Source organism: Macaca mulatta, chromosome 10 (genome assembly GCF_049350105.2).
Source record: "Macaca mulatta isolate MMU2019108-1 chromosome 10, T2T-MMU8v2.0, whole genome shotgun sequence".
Classification (NCBI taxonomy): Eukaryota; Metazoa; Chordata; class Mammalia; order Primates; family Cercopithecidae; genus Macaca; species Macaca mulatta.
In genome coordinates this window covers 82,280,153-82,303,453 of record NC_133415.1, presented here as the reverse complement: position 1 = coordinate 82,303,453, position 23,301 = coordinate 82,280,153, and the positions used below count along the sequence as shown (strand labels likewise).

The 23,301-nt window shown below is 43.3% G+C and overlaps 1 protein-coding gene across 2 annotated transcripts in view; it reads right to left on the bottom strand.

Moving 5' to 3' along the window:
- LOC717626 (tyrosine-protein phosphatase non-receptor type substrate 1-like) overlaps positions 1-20,329 on the bottom strand; it is a 37,550-nt gene extending 17,221 nt beyond the window's left edge. Inside the window, exons 1-2 of one of the 2 annotated variants that reach the window (XM_028828281.2) lie at positions 19,292-20,329; positions 16,712-16,785 (exon numbers count right to left, since the gene is read on the bottom strand). In XM_028828281.2, the coding sequence (XP_028684114.2) occupies positions 16,712-16,736 (25 nt within the window). In that variant the 5' untranslated portion in view covers positions 16,737-16,785; positions 19,292-20,329. The remainder of the gene's footprint in view (positions 1-16,711; positions 16,786-19,291) is intronic. The other variant, XM_015149394.3, reaches the window with a different exon arrangement.
- Positions 20,330-23,301: the final 2,972 nt, after the last annotated feature.

The window sequence follows — 23,301 nt, the reverse complement described above, 5'->3', positions numbered from 1 at the left end:
TCAAATACGTCTCTTGCAGAGCATTTATCACAGTTATAATTAAATTGTTAACTCGAAACTAGTTGCATAATAATTCTTTCCCTTATTAGACTGTGGGCTCTGGAGCACAGGGACCATGTTCTTGGTCACTAGTGTAAGTAAGTGCTGGATGAATGTTTGCTGGATGGATGGATGGGTGGATGGATGGATGGGTGGATGGATGGATGGGTGGATGGATGGATGGATGGATGGACCCATGGATAAACAAACTAGGAGGAAGGTATGTGCTACAGGGCAAGGGAAAGAAGGAAGCACTCCCACTGAGAAAGCAAAGAAGGATTCCTGGAGGAAGTGGGCTTCTTTTAGGGTTCCTTTCTCTGCCCTCCAGCTTACTCATACCATTTACACAGAAGGAGAAGACTGGCGACACCCAGGCTAAGCTGCAGTGGGTGGGCAGCCATGGGCGGCCTGCCTTGTGAGGCTGGAAGGCTAAAGGGGAAGTGGTGAAGATGGAGTTTTCCAAGGGATGGCCTGAGGAATGCCAAGTTACCCACAGGGCTCACCCAGGCTGGGCCATGCATCCACTGGGTAAGGCTCAGCTTCCTCTGAGTAGAGTCACGTCAGTCTCCTTCCTTATTCTAGCACTGGCAAGAATTGGCTGTCACCTACTCTATAAGCATGACCTTTTATAGGAGCTGGGGACCTAAAAGCCCTCATCATGAATATGGGCCCCCATGCTGGCCTAACAGGCTGAGGGACCAGAAAGGACAGAGAGCTGCTAGCTCTTCAGAAAAGGGACATTGGGCCAGGCACGGTGGCTCACACCTGTAATCCCAGCACTTTGGGAGGCCGAGGCAGGCAGATGACAAGGTCAGGGGTTCGAGACCAGCTTGACCAACATGGTGAAACCCCATCTCTACTAAAAATACAAAAATTAGCCAGGCATGGTGGCATGCGCCTGTAATCCCAGCTACTCGGGAGGCTGAGGCAAGAGAATCGCTTGAACCCGGGAGGCAAAGGTTGCAGTGAGCCAAGATCTTGCCAGTGCACTCCAGCCTGGGGACGGAGCAAGACTCTGTCTCCAAAAAAAAGGACATTGATACCCCTAAAATCCAACTCCTTGCTCCAAGGACCCATGGATCTTTTACCCTCACCCCATCTTCTTAGACTCATCCTCGACAAGCTGCACATGTCACTCTGAGCCTCCTGCGAACACAGGTCCATGTCTCCCCAACACAATGATCAGCCTCCTTGGGGACAGGAACCCTTCCTTGTCCACTTGCTCCATGTCTGAGACCTCACTGCCTTGCACAGCCCCTGACACTGAAGAGCCCCTGAACATGCATGTGTTAAATCAATTTGTTTGATTATTGATTTACTTACTCCTCCATCAGTTCTTTATAGAGTGCCAATTATGTAGCAGGCATCATTCGGAGCACTGAGCAAGTGAGCAGTGAGCAAGATAGTAAAAACAAAGGAATAACTAGGCAGTATAATTCCAGGGAGGTTAACTGGTAAGAAGAAAAATAAGGCAGGGGATAGAGAGTGGCGGGGGTATATTTTAGACCATGTGCACAGGAAGCCTTTTCTGGGAGGGGCCTATGAGCTGAGACCTGAATGAAGGAAGTGGAAGTCACAGGGAGTTCTAGGAAAAGAATGTTCCAAAGAGAGGAATGCACTTGCAGGGCAGGCATGAGCTGGGCATACGTGAGCCACAGCAAGGTCACTTGGTGGGAGCAGAGTGAGGGGACAGATGGTCATGGGAGAAACTGCAGGACTTGATCTTGGAGGCTGTGTGCTGATGAGGTAGGAGTATAATCTGTGTGCAATGCCTTGGGCAGAGAGCAGTACCGGAGCAGGATCCAGGTCGCAGATTGCAAACTCACACTCTGGTGGCTGTGTGTATGTGTGTGTTGGAGGAGGGACAGACTGGAGGTGGGTAAGGAAGGAAGCAGGGGAGAAGAAGAAGCAAGAGGCCACTGCAGTTGGGGATGGCTGGACACAGGACTCTGGAGCTGGGGGAGAGATATTTGCAAGTTGTCAACTTGTGGATAGTTTCCACATGGACATTGCATAGGATGAAACCACCTCAGGAAAGAAGAGATCGGGGGAGAGGAAGAGGGGGAAGGAAGGTCCTGGGGCTGGGATTCTGATCTGGCTCTGCCACCAATTTGCAGGGTGAGCTTGGGCCATCTCTCTGGGCTTTGGATTCTACAGCTGGACATGGAGGGAACTGATCTAGGTGATCTCTAAGGATCCTTCTTCTTTGAATATTCACAGGCCTGGTTTCATTTCCTGTACCCAGGAGTTTCAGTCTGGGCCGGGGCTCCACTCACCCCACTGCTGAGCCTGCTGGTTATCTGACCCCTGCATTGCATAGGGCCCCACTCTCAGAGGGACCCGCACTTGATTTACTGCTCTGCTGTTACTGTTTTGAAACATTTAATTATTCTGGGACATGCTCTGCTAATTATGTGGCCAGTGCTACCATGTGCCTTTGATCTACTGCTGTGAGGTGAGGCAGGAGCACAACATGGCTGGTGGGAGGTCCCCCAGGTTGTTGGGTGCCAGGACCAAGGGCCCTTGCTGGACCCCTCTGAGAACTCCCAGTCCCTGCTATCACTAACACCACCCTCCCAATGCCTCCCCAGACTCACCAATTCCAGAAAGATAACCTTGGCATTCCTGAACTTCCTTTTCCTCTTTCCTTCAGAAACTGATCAAATAGTCAAGCGTAAAGGCCAAAACCGTGGAATTCTGATATAGATCAGGATTTCCGAAGATACGAGCCATGGACTGACATGCAGATCACAGCCCCACCCCAGATGTAGAATCCTACAGAGGTCCTAAAATCTGCAGTTGAACAAACTAAACAAAACAGTATTCTGACTGAGTTAAAACTTAAGAACTACTGATTTAAACTAATGACCTAGAGGAGTTCAGGATGATGACTTGATGGGGGCACTGATGCTGCCTGCACTGGGGGGTGGGGAGAAGGAGGGAAGCCAGGGAGAGAATAACTACTCAGCCACAGGCTCCTTGTCCTTCATGTCTCAGCTCAAATGTCCACCCCAGGAAGCCTTCCCTGACTCCAGCACACAGTGAGCTGAGACCCTGCTCCAAGCTCCCTCAACTCCTGACCTTAGCAGAGCACCTGTCACACCTTCTTATCATTGGTGACTGTCACTACTGCTAGACTGCATGCACCATGGAGGCCAGGAATGGGGACTCTCTTGATCTCCATGGTATCTGCAACACCTAGCACAAGATGTAGCACAAATAAGATGCTCGACAAATACTTGTTCAATGAATGAATGAAGAGAGTTTGGACGTGTAGGGTCAAGGGAATCTTTCAGTCCTAAGAATCTGACACTTACCTTGCAGTGAAGGCTGGTTACTGCCTCTTGCCTGAGGAGACCCTATAGAGGGCTAGCAATATAATTCCCCTCCCCTGGCTGATCTTAAAGTGATGGAAAAAAGACTGACAGGGGAAAATTTAGACTAAGGTGTTAAAGGCTAACATACTATTTCACCCTTCAATATTGTTTGTGATTTCCAAAATGCTATTTGCTAACCCCACTGAGCATCTCACTGGGAAGATCCAAGCCATTGAGGAAAGAAAACAAGCAAAAGAGATTTAAGGGTTAGAGAAACCCTCTTTTGATATTTCACATCATCCCAACAAACTTCTCTGCTGCAGGAGCTGAAGACTTCAGCCACTACAGGTGGACTAACCCCAGTGACCCCTATCTCCATGAGAGCAAGCAGATACAATAATGGGAGATGATGGGTGAAGATCAATGCCTTAACCCCAAAGAATGGCTTTAATGGTGGACTTGTAGGTTGTCAGCACTTAGGTGGGACACATCTGTAGGAAGAGGAGAAGAAAAGGAAACTCAATGAGGTGATTTGCTTGATAACTTACAGAGAGACCAGCAAGCCAGATAGGAACAACTAGGACCAATGAGGAAGTTACAAGAGGTTCATTTCTGCTTAAGAGAAGCAAGAATTTTCTAACAATAAATGCTGTCCAGCAACGAAACTGTGTATCTTTGGGGGGAACTTTCTTTCATCAGGGAAGTGTAAGTATAGAACTCCTCTTAGAGATGCTGGACAAGGAGTCTAGCTGGACTAGATAAATGATTTTCAAGCCATAGGTCACAATGCTTTCATGGGGCATGAAATCAATGTAGTGGACCTAAAACAGCAATTTTTTAAATGGAAAAGATAGAAGAGAGAGGAAAGAAAAGAATGAAAGGAGGAGAAGGGAAAAGTTAGAAGATAGAATAGGAGGTGAGGGGAGGAGAGATAAAAGAAGAGGAATTATGTGAGTTTATCCCACATAGGAAAGGCAAGAACTGTTCACCAAAACTTTTCTCTCTGTGTGTGTGTGTGTGTGTGGGCATGCGCACACACACTGGGTGGCAATATAAAGTATATTACTAACTGTGGGTGACAGTCAAAAAGATTGAACACCTCAGGAAGTTGATCTCTAAGATCCTTCAAACTTAGCAGTTATGTGACATGAGGTCCTTAGGTTTTATGTATCAAATTATGAGAATAGGATTCTAAGATTCATTTATTTCTTTTTTTATTCATTTACTCCACATTTATTTAATACCTATTTTAAGCCATACTGGGTGCTAGGGGCAAAGAGATACATTAGAATCAGTTCCTGCCCTCCACTTAAGAGATGGAGATGAACATTTACACAGATCATTATAATACAGTGTAGTATATGCTTCAGTAAGCATTTGGCTAAGATTTATACACCTTTCACCCAGCCCCCTGTGCGAACTGATTTTCTTATCTCCATTTTACAGATGGGGAAAAAAAAATCAAAGCTCAAATGGTCACACAAAGGGTGAATCAAGGTCCACCCAGCAGAACCAGAATTTGAACCTAAGACCACCAGGAGAGCCTGAATTTCTAACCGCTGGGCTCCACTAGGGTGTGAAGGGCAGGTGGATGGGATATGGAGGCTCAGAGAAGGAAGGCTGACTGCAGCAGCTAGGGGTGGGGTGGGGAAGAGGCCAGGGAAGGCTTCATAGCCAAGGGATCCTTGAGCTATGTCTTGAAGGAAGAAGACTTGGATGGCTTGACAAGGGGGCAAAGGTGTCGCCTTCCATACAGCCAGCAGAAGCCGCTCAGAGAACAGCAAAACGTGTGCGATGTAGAGCAGGCAGACCTGATGTGAACTTCCGTTCCAGCTTTTACTATCCGTGTGACCCTGGATAAGTCGCCTAACCCCTCTAAACCTCCATTTCTTCATGCATTAGATGGGAGTTATTATGAAACGAGAGATTATGCACCTAATGCATCTAGCATTAGCACAGTGCCTGGAAAATAATAGAAGCCTCATGCTAATTACAACCTATTTATGACAGTTTGCCGCTTATTAGCTGAGTAACCTTGAGCAAATTGCTAACCTCTCTGTGCCTCACTTCCCTCATCTTTACAATGGGAATCATAATAGCAGTATCACATATAGTTATGAAAATAAAATTAATACACCTGACATGCTTAGAAGAGTATGAGGCAAAAATCATGTGGATGATAGAGGTAGGTCACTGTTAATACTTCTATGTGCTACACACCGTGCAGAGAGTTTTACCACTTTATTTATTAATTAGGTTAACAAATGATCATCGAAGGTTTGCTAGGTTCCAGGCAATATTCAAGGTGCAGCAGAGAATACGAAGTAGGTTAGGACAAGGCTGGAACCCTGGGCGGAATTTGTTTGCTGGGGAGTGGGAGGGAGAATAGGATTTGGGTGGGAGGTGAGATAAGTGGTGAGAAATGAGGCTGGAGAGACGGAATGGGTCAGATCATAAAAATCATTTTATGTCATGTCGTCCTATAAACAGTGGTGAGTCCACGGAGATTTTCAATCTGGGGGATTTTTATTCTTAGAATTTATGATTCTCCAGTTGTAAAACTCTATGACTCTACGTGCCAAAGTCTTTATGATTCCAAGATTATAGTCCTATGATTTTGTGACTCTTAATATTTCTTACTTGCTGTAGTAGATTGATATTAAAACTCCCCACAGTGGAGACTTTTGTTTTCAACTCTGACATGCAAAGAACTCAGAAGTCATTACTCCTGACCTTACAACAAGAAAAGGCTGGATATGCTGAAAATCAGTGACTTTCCTTGAACCCATTAGGAAACTGAGGTTGCAGAGCAAACTACCACCTAAAAATCTGGAGAGTCAGGTGAGTCCAGATAGATGTGACCCCCAAGTTCTGCTTCCCTGGAGCAATGCCTAAGTCGGTCAGTGGGAATGCTTACATAGTAACTCTGATGAATTGCCAAGGCTATGTGCAGACTAGCATGAGAGGCAGAAGCGCGAGAGGGAAGACCTCACACTCTTGCAGGTTTTTCATCCAGAAAGCTCACCAAGTTCCATTAAGAAAGCTCCCCACAGGGCCCCAGCAGGGAGAGGCAAAAGACAGCTATGTGTGAAGCCCACCCAGGATCTCTTCCCTCATCTCCAGAGGCAAGGACTTCGGCAGAGGGCACTTCTGAAACTCTATCCTCGCTAGGCTAAAGGAGCTCTGCATCACTCCAGGCCTCTCCAGACTTCCTGTCCCACCTAGGGAGGAAAAAAGTGGTGGCAGGGGAGGGAGCTCTACCCCTGCAGGAAGAAGAAAAATACTTCTAAAGTCCACACTCCTGAAGCAAGAGGCCCACCAAAGATTGAGACTTAATAAGAGGATTAGGGAATTCCTCTGTCCTCCATACTCTAGCACATACCAATAAGGCTCCAATAGAGTACAGTGACTTACAGCTGCAAGACACAGACTCTCTGGGGAGCTGTACAAAGGAAAGCTCCAGAGCCAAGAGAAGAGAAAACAAGGACCTTAAAGGAATTGGAAGTCTCTGATGCTTATAGCTACAACAAGCATTAAATGCTGCCCAACTCCTAGCCAGATTAACATCAATCCTCACACTAAAGGTCTATTTACCTCAGTGTTTATTTTCTTATTCAACATGTCCAGCTTTCAGCAAAAATTTACAAAGCAAGCTGTAGAGGCTGAGCATCCCTAATCTGAAAATCTGAAATTTGAAATGCTCCAAAATCTGAAACTTTTTGAGGGCCAACATGACAACACAAGTGGGAAATTCTACACCTGATCTCATGGGATGGTCTGCAGGCAAAACACAGTCAAAACTTTGTTTCATGCACAAAATTTTAAAAATACTGTATAACTGGTTGCATTGGCATGCACCTGTAGTCCCAGCTACTTAGGAGGCTGGGGGCAGGAGGATTGCTTGAGCCCAGCAGTTCAAGTCCAGCCTGGGCAACATAGCAACACTCCATCTCTCTATATACATTATATGCTAACACACACACACTCACACACAGTATATGTGTGTATTTTATACACATAGTATAAAATTTACACTATAATTTTATATGCATAGTACATAATATTAGTCCGTTTTCATGCCACTGATAAAGACATACATAAGACTGGGCAATTTACAAAAGAAAGAGGTTTAATTGTACTTACAGTTCCACGTGAAGCCTCACAATCATGGTGGAAGGCAAGGAGGAGCAAGTCACATCTTACATGGATGGCAGCAGGCAGAGAGAGCTTGTGCAGGAAAACTCCTCTTGTTAAAACCATCAGATCTCATGAGATTTATTCATTATCATGAGAACAGCATGGGAAAAAACTGCCCCCATAATTCAATTACCTCCTACTAGGTCCCTCCCACAACACATGGGAATTCAAGATGAGATTTGGTGGGGGGACACAGCCAAACCATATCATATAGTATAAAATTATCTTCAGGTTATGTGTGTAAGGTATGTATGAAACATAAATGAATTTTGTGTTTAGACTTGGGTCCTACCTCCAAGATATCTCATTATGTATACGCAGACATGCCCAAAAAAAAAAAAAAAAAAAAAAACTCTAGGACACTTCTGGTCCTAAATATTTTAGGTAAGACATACTTAATCTGTGTTATTTCTCCAAGGCTGCTGTAACAAATTAGGACAGGCTGGGTGACTAAAAACAACAGAATTTTATTCTGTTAATGTTCTGGAGACCAGAAATCCAAAATCAGAATCACTGGGCTAATACCAAGGTGTCAGCAGGGCTGTGTTCCCTCTTAAGGCTCTATAAGGAAGAATCTCTTCCTTGCCTCTCCCAGCTTCTAGTAGCTGCTGGCATTCCTTGGTTTGTAGCCAAATCACTCCAACCTCCTTCTCTCTGGTCATGTCACCTCCTCCTCTTCTGTGTATCAAATCTCCCTCTGTTACCCTCTTATAAGGAGACATGTAGAAAGAAGTACAAAGTAGGAGGACTCACACTCTCAATTTCAAAACTTACGATAAAGCTATAGTAATTAACACAGTATGATACTGACATAAGGTTATATAAACCAATATATAGACATATAGACCAGTGCAATAGAATTGAAAGTCCAGAAATAAACCCATAAAATATATGGCCAATTGTTTTATGATCAGCGTGTTAAATCCAGTCAGTGTAGAAAGAATAGTCTCTTCAACAGGTTGTGCTGCAACAACAGGATTTCCATGAACAAAAGAAATGAAGTTGGGTTCCTACCTCACTCCGTATATAAAAATTGGCTCAAAATAAATTAGAGCCTGAATGTAAAAGCTAAAATCATAAAATTGTTAGAAAAAAGCATAGATGTAAGCCTTCACAACCTTGGGTTTGGCAGCGGTTGCAAAAGCATGAGCAATAAAAGAAAAAATTAATTAAAATTAAAAACTTTTGTGCATCCAATGTTATTATCAAGAGAGTGAAAAGACAACGCATGCAATGGGAGAAAATATCTGCAAATTATATATCAATAATATAATTATTAGAATATATTAAGAGCTCCTACAACTCAACAATGAAAGAGACAAACAACCCAATTAAAAAATGGGGAGAGGACTTGAATAAGCATTTCCCCGGAGAAGATACACAAATGTCCAATAAGCACAAGAAAATATGCTCAACGTCATTAGTCATTGAGGAAATACAAAATCAGAACCACTTCATACCTAAGAGGATGGCTATTTACAAATAACAACTAAAAAAGGAAAAAAAAAAGTGTTGGCAATGATGTGGAGAGATTGGAACCCTTGTTCATTGATGGTGAGAATGTAAAAGGGTGCAGTCACTGTAGAAAAGTTTTCTAGTTTCTCAAAAAGCTAAACATAGAATTGCCATATGATCCAGCAATTCCACTCCTAGCTTTATAGTGCAAAGAACTGAAAACAAGGACTATGATACTTGCCTGCCAGTGTTCATTGCAACATTCTTCACAATAGCCAAAAGATGGAACACAAATCAAGTGTCCATCAACAGAAAAATGACTAAACAAAATGTGGTACATACATATAATAAAATATTATTCAGCCATAGAAAAGAATAAAATTCTGACAGATGCTGCAAAAGGATCAATCTTGTAAACATTATTATGTTAAGTGAAATAAGGTTGATGTAAAAGGACAAAAAGTGTATGAGTCCACTTATATGAAATCCACTTTGTGCATCTGCTTTGTTAAACAGTTTGGTGATTCTTTGATATGTTAAATATACAGCTACCATATGACTCAACAATTCCACTTTTAGGTATTTACCTAAGGGATTTGAAACATATATCCACACAAAAACTCATACATCAATGTTCATAGCAGACTTGTTCATCAGAGCCAAAAGATGAAAATAACCCTAATGTCCATCAACTGATAAAAAAACAAAATGGGATGATGCAATAAAATATGACATCATACAATGGAATATTATCCAGTTATAAAAAGGAATGAAGTAGTGATACATGGCCACAGTGGCATGCAACTACAGTCCCAGCTACTTAGGAGGCTGGGGCAGGAGGATTGCTTGGACGAACATGGATGAACTCTGAAAACATTACACTAAGTGAAAAAAGCCAGACATAATATAGAATCACATCATATGATTGCATTTATATGAAATGTCCAGAACAGGAAAATTCATAGAGACATAAAGTAGATTGGTGGTTGCCAGGGTCTCCGGGAAGGGGAAATGGGAAGTAACTGCTAAAGGGTATGGATTTCTTCGTGGAGTAATTATAAGTTTCTGGAATTCGTGTTGATAATTTCACATCTTTTTTTTTTCTTTCTTTTTTGAGATGGAGTCTTGCTCTGTTGCCCAGGCTGGAGTGCAGTGGCATGATCTCAGCTCACTGCAACCTCTGACTCCTGGCTTCAAGCAATTGATTCTCTTGCCTCAGCCTCCTGAGTAACTGAGACTACAAGGCACCCACCACTAAGCCTGGCTAATTTTTGTATTTTTAGTAGAGATGGGGTTTCACCATATTGGTCAGGCCCCAAGTGATCCACCTGCCTTGGCCTCCCAAAGTTCTGGGATTACAAGCATGAGCTGCCATGCCCAGCAATAATTTCACATCTTTGTGAATATACTAATCAGCACAGAATTGTATACTTGGAAAGGGTGAATTTTATGGTATGTGAACTATGTCTCAATTTTTTAAGTAAGGGAATAGAGGAAGATACACTATACTCACACTAATCAAAAGGATACTGGAGTAGCTATTAATATATTCATTTTAGACAAAGCGGACTTTAGAATAAGAAAGAGTATCAGAACTAATGAGGTCATTCTATAATTATAAAGGAGTCAATTCTCCAAGAAGTCATAATCATCTTAAGCTTCTAACAAGTGTCAAAATTCATGACATGAAACAGACAGAACTAAAAAGAGAAATAGGCAAATCCACAATTAACGGTTGGAGACTTCAATACCCCTCCTTCAGTAATTAATAGATCAAAGAGGCAGAAAATCAGTAAAGATACAGATGACCTGTACAGCACTATTAATTAATTTGATCTAATTAACATTTATAGAGTATTTCATCCAATAACAGCGGAACGCACATTCTTCTCAAACACTCATGGAATGTTCACCAAGACAGACCACATTCAGGACCATCACATGCACCTTCACAAATTAAAAAGAATAGAAATCATACAAATTATGTTCTCAGATCACAAAGGAATTAAACTAGAAATCAAAAATAAAGATAGCTGACTATAGTAGGAAATTAAACAGTGCACTTTTCAATAAACCATGGGTCAAAAAAGAAGTCTCAAGAGAAATCAGAAAATACTTTGAACTAAATGAAAATAAAAAGTATAAAACTTTGGGTTATTTGGCTAATGTAGTGCATAAAAGGAAATTTGTAGCATTCAATGTGTGTCAGAAAAGAAGAAATTCCAAAACCAGTAGCCTAAACTTCTACCTTAGTAAACTAAAGAACAGAAAGCTAAATTTGAGACAATAGGAGAAAGAAAATAATAAAAATTACAGCAGAAATCAGTGAAATGAAAAACGGAAAAACAATAAAGAAAATAAATAAAAGCCAAAAGCTAGTTCTTTATAAATAGGAATAAAATTGATAAGTCCCTAACCAGGCTAACCAAGGAAAAGCAAGTGAGAAGACACAAATTACTAACACTGAGAAAAAAAGAGGGGTCATTACTATTGATCCCACAGAAACTGAAAAGATGATCAGGGGATACTATGGACAACCCTATTCCCATAAATTTGATAATTTAGATCAAATTAGCCAATTCCTTGAAAGACACAAACTACCAAAACTTACTTAAGGAGAACCAGAGAAAACTTAGATTGTTCTATGCCTAGTAAACCAATTCATTTAGTAGTTAAAATCCATCTATAAAAGGAAATACCAGAAAAATATGGTTTCATTGATGAAATCTGCCAAACATTTAAGGAAGAAGTAATACCGATTTTATATAATATCTTCCAGAAAATAAAAGAGAAAGGACACTTTCCAACTCATTTTATGAGGTTAGAATTACTCTAATGCCAAAATCAGATAAAGACATTAAAGAAAAAAAGAGCGGCCGGGCGCGGTGGCTCAAGCCTGTAATCCCAGCACTTTGGGAGGCCGAGACGGGCGGATCACGAGGTCGGGAGATCGAGACCATCCTGGCTAACATGGTGAAACCCCGTCTCTACTAAAAAAAAAAATACAAAAAACTAGCCGGGCGAGGTGGCGGGCGCCTGTAGTCCCAGCTACTGGGGAGGCTGAGGCAGGAGAATGGCGGGAACCCGGGAGGTGGAGCTTGCAGTGAGCTGAGATCCGGCCACTGCACTCCAGCCTGGGCAGCAGAGCGAGACTCCGTCTCAAAAAAAAAAAGAAAAAAAGAGCTACAAATATCTCTCATAGACATAACTGTAAAAATCCTTAATAAAATATCAGCAAATTGAATCCAGCAATATTTAAAAAGGATAATAATATATCACAATTAATGAGGTTCATTCCAGGAAGAGAAGGCCGGTTCAATATTTATAAATCAATCAATGTAATACATCATATTAATAGACTAAATAACAAAAGCATATGATCGCATCAATATACACAGAAAAAGCATTTGACAAAGTGCATTGCTCACTCAAGATTTTAAAACACTAAAAATATTAAGAATACAAGGGAAATTTCTTAACCTAATAAGGATATATACAAGAAACCAATATGTAGCATCATATTTAATGTAAAAGAATGAATGTTTTCCTAATAAAATTGAGAAAAAGGTAAGAATGCTCTCCCACACCATTTCTCTTCACCATCATACTGAAAGTCCTAGATACTGCTAGGAAATGAAATAAATGGTATACAGTTTGAAAAGGAAGGAACAAAACTGTCTTTATTCGTGTATGATGTGGCTGTCTACACAGAAAATCCCAAAGATCTACCAAACAAACAAAAGAAAAACTTCTGGAACAAATAAGATAATTTAGCAAGGTCATAGGACACAAGACTAATATACAAAAGTCAATTACCTTCTTCTATGCCAGTAATAAACAAATAGAATTGTAAATTTAATAAACTAAATACCTTTTGAAATAGCATCCCCCAAGATGAAGTACTGAGGTATAAATCAAACAAAATATATAGAGCACCTGTATGTAGAGAACGAAAAAACAAAAACAAAAGAAATCAAAGATCTAAATCATGGAGAGAATGAAGAGACAACTATGGAGTGGAAGAAAATTCTGCATTTATAAACTATACATCTCATAAGGGGTTAATATTCAAAATGTGTTAAGAAACTCAAACAACTAAATAGCCTGGCCAACATGACAAAACCCCATCTCTACGAAAAATGTCCAAGAATTAGCCAGGCATGGTGGTACACGCTTGTAATCCCATCTACATGGGAAGCTGACTCACGAGAATCATTTGAAGCCTGGAGGTGGAGGTTGAAGTGAGCAGAGATCGTGCCACTGCACTCCAGCCTGGGCGACTGAGCGAGATTGTCTCAAAAAAAAAAATTTTTTTTTTTTTTCACATGGGATGGCAAAGTACAGCCAACACTATTCTGAAAAACAACCAAGTTGGAGGACTCACACTGCCCAATTTTAAGACTTACTATAAAACTACAGTAATCAAAGACAGCGTGGTCAAAAAAACAGACACATAGATCAATGGAACAGAATGGAAGGCCCAGAAAGATATCCACACAAATACAGTCAACTCATTTTTGACAAAGATGCTGGAACAATTAGATGTTTATAGACAAAAAAAAAAAAAATCCTTAACATAGGCCTTATACCTTACATGAAAATTAATATGAAGTCAAAATAGATCATAGACTTAATGTAAAACACAAAACAATAAAACTGCTAGAAGAAAGCATAGGAGAAATCTACTTGACTTTGGGTCTGGTGACAAGTTTTTAGATACAATACCAAAAACATAATTTTAAAAAATTGATAGTTGTACTTTATTAAACTTTTGCTCTATAAAAGGCACTGTTGGCCAGGTGTGGTAGTTCAGACCTGCAATCCCAGCACTTTGGGAGGCTGAGGCATGCGCATGATCACTTGAAGTCAGGAGTTCGAGACCAGCCTGGCTAACATGGTAAAACCCCAACTCTACTAAAAAAAATACAAAAATTAGCTGGGCGTGGTAGCACGTGCCTGTAGACCCAGCTACTCAGGAGGCTGAGGCAGGAGAATCACTTGCACCCGGGAGGTGGAGGCTGCAGCGAGACGAGATCCCACCATTGCACTCCAGCCTGGGTGACAGAGTGAGGCTCCGTCTTAAGAAAAAACAAAGGCACCGTTAAGAGGATGAAAAGAGCAGCCAGGCATTGACTGTGGTGTCTCACGCCTATAATCCCAATGCTTTTGGAGGCTGAGGTGGAAGGATTGCTTGCATTCAGGTGTTCAAGACCAGCCTGCGCAACATAGCAAGACCCCACCTCTTAAAAAAAAAATTAGCTGGGCATTGTAGAATACCTGTAGTCCCACCTATTCAGGAGACCGTGGTAGGAGGATTGTTTGAGCCCAAGAGTTTGAGGCTACAGTGAGCTATGATTATGCCACAGCATTCCAGACTGGGTGACAGAACGAGACCCTGTCACTAAAAAGAAAAAACAAAAAGAGGATGAAAAGACAAGACACAGGATGGGAGTAAATATTTGCAAATCACGTAGCTAATGAAAGATTGTATTAGGGCTTCTCAGAGAATCAGAATTTTTAAGTTCAAAGGCCAGGGGTCTGAGGGGAGGGTACCAGCTATTATAGGACCCAGAGTTTGAAGAGCTAAGAACCAGGAGAACTCTGATGTCGAAGAAGAAAAGATGGATGCTCAGCTCAAGGAAAGAGAGAGAATTTGCACCCTCTCTGCCTTTCTGATCTATTCAGACCCCCATGGATTAGATAATGTCCATCTACATCACTGAGGGCAACGCTCTTTACCTAGAGTACTGATTCAAATGCTAATCTCATCTGGAAATGATCCCACAGACACACCAAGAAATAGTTTTACCAGCCATCTGGGCATCCCTTGTGACAACCCAGAGAAGTTGACACATAAAATTAACCATCCCAAAGATCATATCCAGAATATGCAAACAGTGTCTAAAACTCAACAAGAAGAAAACAAACATCTGAATTTAAAAATGGGCAAAACATATGAACAGACATCTCACCAAAGAAGGTACACAAATGGCAAATAAGCATATGAAAAAATGATCATTTGTCATTATAGAAATGCAAATTAAAACAACTACTACACACCTATTAAAATAGCTAAATTGCAACCAACTGGCAATACCAGTGCTGATGAAGATGCAGAGCAACGGAACTGTCACTCATTGCTAGCGGGAATGAAAAATGGTACTTTGGAAGCACACTTTGGAAGTTTGGCAGTTTCTTATAAAGTTAAACATAGATTTACCATACAATCTAGAAATTACGCCCCTAGGTATTTACTCAACCAATAAGAAATCTTATGTCTACACAAAAACCTGCACCCAATGTTTACAGCAGCTTTATTCACAGTAAAGTCAGATGCAACTAAGATGTCCTTTAATAGGTGAATGGATAAACAAACGGTGCAACAGTCATACTATGGAACATTATTCGGAGATAAAAGGAACAAACTGTTAATTCACACAGCAATATGGATGACTCTTAAGTGCATATTGCTAAATGAAATAAACCAGTTTCCAAATGTTTTATATATGTATATATCTATACATACATATACACATACCTACACATATATATACATATATGATAATTCCGTTTATATGATTTCTTTAAAAAAGCAAATGATAGAGATGGGAAATAGGTCAGTGGTTGCCAGAGGACTGAGAAGGAGACAGGTGGCTAAGTAAAGCACAGTGGATATTTTAGAGCCATGAAACTATTCTGTGTGGTACTGTAGTGATTGATATATCTGCTAAGGGCTTGTTATCCAGAACGTATAAAGAGGTCCTACACTATCCATTTGTCACTATGCATTTGTCAAAACCATAGAATTATACAGCACAAAAAGTAAACCTTTGCCAGGCGCAGTGGCTCACGCCTGTAATCCCAGCACTTTGGGAGGCCAAGGCAAGTGGATCACCTGAGGTCGGGAGTTCAAGACCAGCCCGACCAACATGGAGAAACCCCGTCTCTAGTAAAAATACAAAATTAGCTGGGCATGGTGGCGCATGCCTGTAATCCCAGCTACTCGGGAGACTGAGTAGGAGAATCGCTTGAATCCGGGAGGCGGAGGTTGCGGTGAGCCAAGGTTGCACCATTGCACAATCTTGCAACAAGAGGGAATCTCCATCTCAAAAAAAAAAAAAAAAAAAAAGTAAACCTTAATGTATGCCATTTTAAAAAATCTACTAGGAGGATGGGGAATCACAGGATAAAAAATGCAGATGATGACAAAATAATCTAATTGTATTACAAACGTATGAGAGATCTCATTGAAGGGCATGGAGACTAGAGGTGCTGACCTAAACAACTTTGGAAATGACTGGAAACAAGAAGGCTAAAGACCAAAAGAGCTGTCCATAAGCACTGCCCTCCAGTTGGTAGAGCTGAAGCTGTTTCTCACAGGGGTAGCACTTGACAATTCTGAAACCCCAGTACAAGTGTACTAACATTGAACAACTAAGTAAATGGATGGCAGATGGTAGGAGCCAGGTTTTTCACTGCTGAAGTGGAAGGTTATAGATAAGCAAAGGGAGAAGGATAGAATGAACAGTATGAATGTGTCAGAATCAGAGATGGCAGCACGAGCTCATGTTTAACTGAATATAGATACCGATGATAGATACAGAATCATTACAGTTATATGTGTACACAGGCTAGGATACGTACACGTATTTCCTAGCCCTGCTCCCTGGCAGTGGGTCCCCAGTAGCAACATGCAAACTCACCATTCAGATCTGTTTCTAATAACATTCTCCGGTGAAAGGAACCAGGCTCCCTGGAGAAATGGCTGATTCTAAGGCTGGGAAGAAAATATGCAAGATGAGTCTGGAGCAGCTTTAGTGCCAGAAAGTAAGGAAGGGCTCAAAAACATAACAAAAAATTATGGCAAAGGGACACAGGAGCCAATAGAGAGAGCTCCCAGGCGCCAAAACTGGAACAATTTAAAGCAACAATATAAATAACATAGTATTGGATTACAATGAAAAGTACAAAATAAATATCCATGAGTGCACATGGATATAACAAATGACTGAATAAACAAATAGCAGAAGAATTCCAAATAACTTATTACATACTGCCCCCTTAAGGAAGTGAAGCATAACTCCCCATCCCTTAAGTGGAGGCTGTGCATAGCGGCTATTATATGAGGCTATTCTCATTATTAGATTGGGGTTATTATCAGACTGGTTTGGGGCAGGAAAACCACAGAGGTACAGCGTCATTCTCAACAAGTTATATCGAGAAAATATACTATCAATATCAGTATCACTTAATGTTAACCTTGATCACCTGGTTATTTGATCAGTCTTCTGTTTAAATTATTGTTGTTAATTGTTATTGTTAATTATTATTGTTGTTAATTATTTGATCAGTCTTCTGTTGCTGAGCCTTGAGGCTTGAGGTAACGTCTGTCAGGTAATGGCAAAGGTAATGTTTATCAAGTTTTTTCAACATAATGCTAACTATAATATTATAAATACATTTTTAAATGATTGCAGTGCTTCAGGGCCCTTGCATCATACTCTGCAATGTGACTTTGCCGCTCCTCCCTGGGAGAAGTGATTTCTATTTCCCCATCTCTTGAATCTAGGATGGCTTGTGACATGCTTGGACCAATAGAATGTAATGGATGTAAATTCACACCAGTTATAGTCTCAGGAGGCACTGCATGTAGCCAGACGTTGAGGGACACATAGCCTGAACACCTCTCTAACCCTAGCTGATAGCTAGTCGACTACTGTGATTTAGGCCAGACATGTGATTTAGGCCATTCCAAATACACCAGCCCCAGCAGACTCACCCTCTCTGATCCAAGACACAAGGAGCAAATGCAAAGTTAGCTGAGCTTGGCCCAGATCAGCAGTGCTACCCAGCTGACCCACATGAGCAATACGAAAAGCTTTCTGTTTAAAGCCACTGAATTTTGGAGTGGTTTGTTATACCGCAATAGCTATGTGCCTCACTGGCACCTAGGCATAACAATGCATGTAGGTGGTTATTTGTCGTAACACACTGTGATTAGAGAAGATTAGGAGCAGCCTCAAGGCTCAGCAATAGAACACTGATCAAATAATTACAGGAGAGCCAAACAATGGAATATTATGCAGCTGTTCAAAAGAATGAGGCAGCCCCATGCGAATCAACATGGAACAAACTCCATGATGCATTTTTAAGCGAAGCAGCAAGAGGCAGAAGAGTATATAGGGCAAGCTACTATTGATCCTGTAAAATAATTGTATTTGCATAGACTATCTCCGGGAGGGTACACAGAAACCTGTAACAATGGCTGTCTCTAGGAAGGGGAACTGGGTGCCTGGGGAACAAGAGCAGAAGCGAGACTTCCTTTTCAGGCTATCTTCTTTTTTATCTTTTGAATCGTGTAAATGTGTTATCTATTCAAAAATAAACAAAACCAGAATGTAAAAACTCCTATGCCTTTCAAATTCAGAGAGCCTTATTATTCTCTTTCCAAGACTCCCAAGATCCACCGGGACGAAAAAACAGCAGTCAGGGAACCATTCCGATTTTCTCTGCTCTCTCCCCGACAGTCCCCACCCGCGCAGAGTGAAGCTGATTTCTCTGGTAAACCTTGTTTGTGAGCTTCGCCCAGGCGACACTACCTCGCCTGCCACTGGAGGGCAGCGCGAGGCTTCCTTCCTGGGGAGGAATTGCGGAGAGACGGTGGTCGGCCCTGAATAGCAGGCTGGCTCCTACATGAAAGGCTCTGGCTTTCCGTTTTTGTTTGCATCTTTGTTTGCTTTCTTTCTTTCTTCTTTTCTTTTCTTTTTTTTTGGGGGGGGGGAAAAAAAAAGAACAAAAAATGGTCTCTACCCAAGAACCCCATTCCAGGCAGTAGATTCGCCAGCCATTGCTTGTGCGTCTTCGCCAAGAGAGGGGGAGATGCGCCGGCGCTCCTTACCGCTCACATCTACCCGGCTGGATAAAACCATTTGGGGAACTTGCCCTTCAGGCTGCTGAAGACTTGCTGCTTCACAAGTCTTACTTGTGAAGACCCGGAGGGTTTGCCTTTGACCCCGCCTGTGACCTTAAGAAAACCCCTTTCTACCCTGCGCCTGTCCCACAGCTGGAAGTGATAATTTTAAGGATGAATTAAACACTTGATTTGTGACACTGCGGAACTAAGCACTTTCTGGACTGTGTTATGCCCCATTTTACAGATGAGGAAGCTGAGGCCTCCAGAGGCGGAGTAACTTGCCCGTGGTTACACAGCTAGTCAGTGGCGGGCAGGATTTAAATCCAGGGTTCCCCGCTTCCTAATCCTCTGCTTTTACGACTTAACTTACCCTGCCTCCAAGGGCTGCTGGGGAAAACGAGGGTTTCAAAGGAGAAGCGGCTAAGGAAAAGCTCTGGAAAGGGCCAAAGGAGAAGCGGCTAAGGAAAAGCTTTGGAAAGGGCCAACGGAGCGGATATTCAGGGAGCCTCTCTGCGAGCCACGCGCCGGCACGCCTCTGGGAAGCCCGCCTCCCCCTGCAGATAGGCGTTGTGACATTCTTGCGTCCCTGTCGAACATGCGAAGAGACCGAGGCCCAGAGTGGCGCAGGGCGAGCCCGGAGGCTGCGCCCCAGTGCTGAAGGAGCCACTGCCGCCGCTTCTTCCGCTCCGCTGCAATCCGCACGCAGGCGCCGGCTCCCCGAGGCCCCGGGCGCACTAGCCGCACGCCTGGGTAAAAGGTCCGGATGAGTCTGCAGAAGCGCGCCCACGCCCGAGACGGCCGTTTCCGCCGGCCTGGGAAGGGGGCAGAGAAGGGGGTCGCTCGGGCCGCAGCGTCCCAGTCCCCGCCGGCCGAGCCGTGTCTTGGGCCAGTCTCCACACTTCGCTTCTTCCCCACCTGGGGAAGGGGGCGCAGCGGTAGGGCACTGGAGCGCACGATGCACCCCGCCAACGGGTCCTTTCTGCAAACGGGGTTCCTGTTTTCATGCAAATGCCTTTGTTAGCGCACCGGGAACCAGGAGGACGAAACTGCAGCTGACGCGGGCTGCGCGCCGCTTTTCCGCCTTCGCTTGATTCGGCCTGAACGACTAAAACGCGCCGCGCCAGGAACAAAAACACCGGCGCCGCGGAAACCCGCAGTAGCGGCGCGAGAAGTGCGGCTCGGTTGGGGTCCGCGAGAAGCGGTGCACGCGGCGGCTCACGCGGCGGGGCTGGTGCCTGGAGGCCTTCACACCGCATCACCGAGGGCAAGGAACCTCCAACTCTCCCTCAGTTTCTCCACCTGCATTGGGATGTCCTATATAAGGAGTGCCCGCTCCTTGCTGTAATTATTTTGTCCAAGCACTGTGGGAGGCAGCGTTGAGGAGGCTGTTGTGGGGAGTTTGCCTGTCAGAGAGAAGAGGGAAGTAAACAAGAAACATACAGACAAAATAATTTCAAATAGCAACAAGTGTTGATATCATAGCAAACACCACTGCAACGCTTGTGCCAGGCTCTGCTCTATGCTATATGCACATTAGGTCATGTAGTCCTCACTCCCTTGCACAGATAAGAAAATGCAGGTTGAATAATCTATTCAAGGGAAACAGGAAGTTGAACAATATGTGGAGAAACAGGTTGAACAGTATGTGGGGAACTAGGTTGAACAATAGCCTCAAGTGTGCAGTAGGTAGGCTGGGCACTTGAGAATATTGGGCCCAGCAGGGGTTCGACCCAGCCAGTCCAGCCCCAAGTGGAAGCTTTTGCACACTCCGTTACACCACTTTTGGCTGTACTAGGAAGGAAGTAAAGTGGTGACACGCTCAAGAGAGAGTTGGGGCTAGATAGGATCTGCTCCTAGAAGGATGTCAATGGCCATCTCTATGCAAGGGAGTGTCTAAGCTGAGGCCTGCACAATAAGAGGAACTAGCCTTGCAAAGAGCTGGGCATGTCCAGCAGAGAAAACAGCAAGGGCAAAGGCCTTGAGGTGGAAGAGTACCTGTGGGGTTTCATGAACATAAGGATGGAACTCAGTGAGCAGCAATAAGAAGGAGAGGAGATGGTCAGGAGCTGAGGGTAGCAGGCTTTGCAGGTCTCAGCAAGGAGCTGGACTTTCATTCTAGGTGTGATGGGAAGTTTTGTTGTTATGGCCACTGAAGGAATTGGGTGGATGGAGTTCGACTAGAGGGTGGATACCCTTCCTGCCCTACCAGCCTTGAGTTCAAGGAGGAAGTTGATTACTCAGGCCTTAAGCATGCCCCTCCTCATCTGGCCTCCTGGCTTCTAGGAGATTCCTGAGGACATTCACCAAGTCTCCAACATTACCTGATGTCAGATCAGGTAAGCCCTCATCTTACAGATAGGGCTGAGACTGAGGCCCCGACTTCAGGGATGTGTCTTCACCTTTGAGTAGGAGAAGCAAGGGTGGTATCTGCTTCATCTACTCATGTACCTGCAGCACCTAGCACAGGCTGACCAGCCCATCCTTGGACCCAGGCAAGCAGAGCTGTGCCCTGGCCAGCCTCCAGCTGCGTACGTCCCCATAGGCTAGAGAGTCTGCAGTGCCAAGGGGATATACCCATCCAAGTCTTTGCTCCTTGTCTAGAGTACTACAGATTCCTAGGATACCTAAAAGTCCCAAACCTGCTGCCAGGCCTCTTCCTGGTCTATTGTCTGGAGGCAGAACACTAAACCCAGGGTGTAGCCAAGGGGCACTGCTGAGTATGGGGTGTGGATGGAGCTTGGACCTGCAGCCTGGTATGTCTACACACATGCAGGTGAGGTGTGCACGGTACAGGATGGAGCTGGGGATGAGAAGGGAAGGTGGCAGGTTATAGGCTGGGAAATGAGCAACCAGGGGATGGGGCTGGCTCTCCCCAGCACCACCACATGTCAGTGCAAGTATCTAAGAAGTCTGTTTCCAAATCGATCCTGGCCTTTCAGGCTGCTGAGAAGTTATACTTATTGAGGAGAAGGATAGAACATTTAAGAGAAGGTATTGGTTTGATTTATAACTTTTAAATATTTAGATTTAAGGGTGAGTGGCCACCAGCCTCCACCAATATCAGGAGTGTGTTTGGCCTAGACCCTAGGAGATATTCAATATTTATCAAATAGATGGATTAATCTCATTTAATTTAATGCTCACACAGACTCAATGGAGGGAAATCACGTCGTCTGTATTTTATTGATGAGGAAACTAAGGCTTAGAGATTTAATGACTGACCCTATTTGTCAAGTTAGAAATTTGTCTTGCAGAGCTGAGAGCCTCAAGCCCTAACGTGTCTGATTCCAAAATCCATTGCAATTGGTTCATGATAAGTTCACACCCATTATGACCACATTAAATATATTATAACTGTTTGATTATGTCACTCACTGATCTTCGGGGACATGAGCACTGTTTATATTACATGAAAAAGGCCTTCTCTTCTTCATTCTTACTCTACCTCTCAGGCACCTTTGGGAAGTAATAAGACAGGAGCTAACACTCCATTTAACAAATGGAAAACTGAGGACTGAGCAATAGCCCGAGGTGTTAACAAGGCTTAAATAGGGAATTTTTTTTTTTTTTTTAATGTAGCAAGAAATCTGGAGGTAGCTAGGAAAGGGCTGGTGTAATTTTTGCAACATTTTCAGCAAACAACTTCTACCTCTTGGTCTGTTCTGGCTATTTATTGCTGCAGCATAACAAACGGCCCCCAAACAACCACCATTGTATTGTCTATAGTTTTGTGAGTCAGAAATTTGGGCAGGGCTCAGCTGGGTGATCCTTCAGTGATCCATGGAGCACTGACTAGAGTCATTCAGTGATACTCAGGTGCTGATTGGGCTACGCTGGAGAATCAAGATGGTTTCACTTAGATGCCTGATGCTTTCGTGGGGATGGCTGGAACACTGAGCTCAGCTGGGTCCCTCTGCCTCTCCATGGAATCCCAGGGCTTCTCCAGGTGGCTGTCTCCAGCAGGGTAGTTTGACCTTTTTCATGGCAGCTCATGGCTCCCAGAGGCCATAGCAGAAACTGCCAGTCCTCCTAGAGGTTAGGCCTGGAATGGGTGTGGCATTATTTCCACCATACTCTATTGGTCAAAGAAGTCACAGGTCAGCCCAGATTTAAGTACAGGGGAAACTGACTCCTCCTCTCAAAGGGAGGAGGATCAAAGAATCCACAGCCATCTTTAACTCATCACATGGTCCGAGCTACTTGAGATGTAGTCATCATGTCTCAAATTCCAGACAGTGTGGAGGACGGGTGGAGGAAGGTGTTTACCCTCCCTTTTAAGACATTTTCTAGAAGTCACACACAACATTTTCCACTGGCCAGAACTTACATGGGCATACCTAGGATATGGAAGGGAAACTGGAAACTGTAATCTTTATTTCA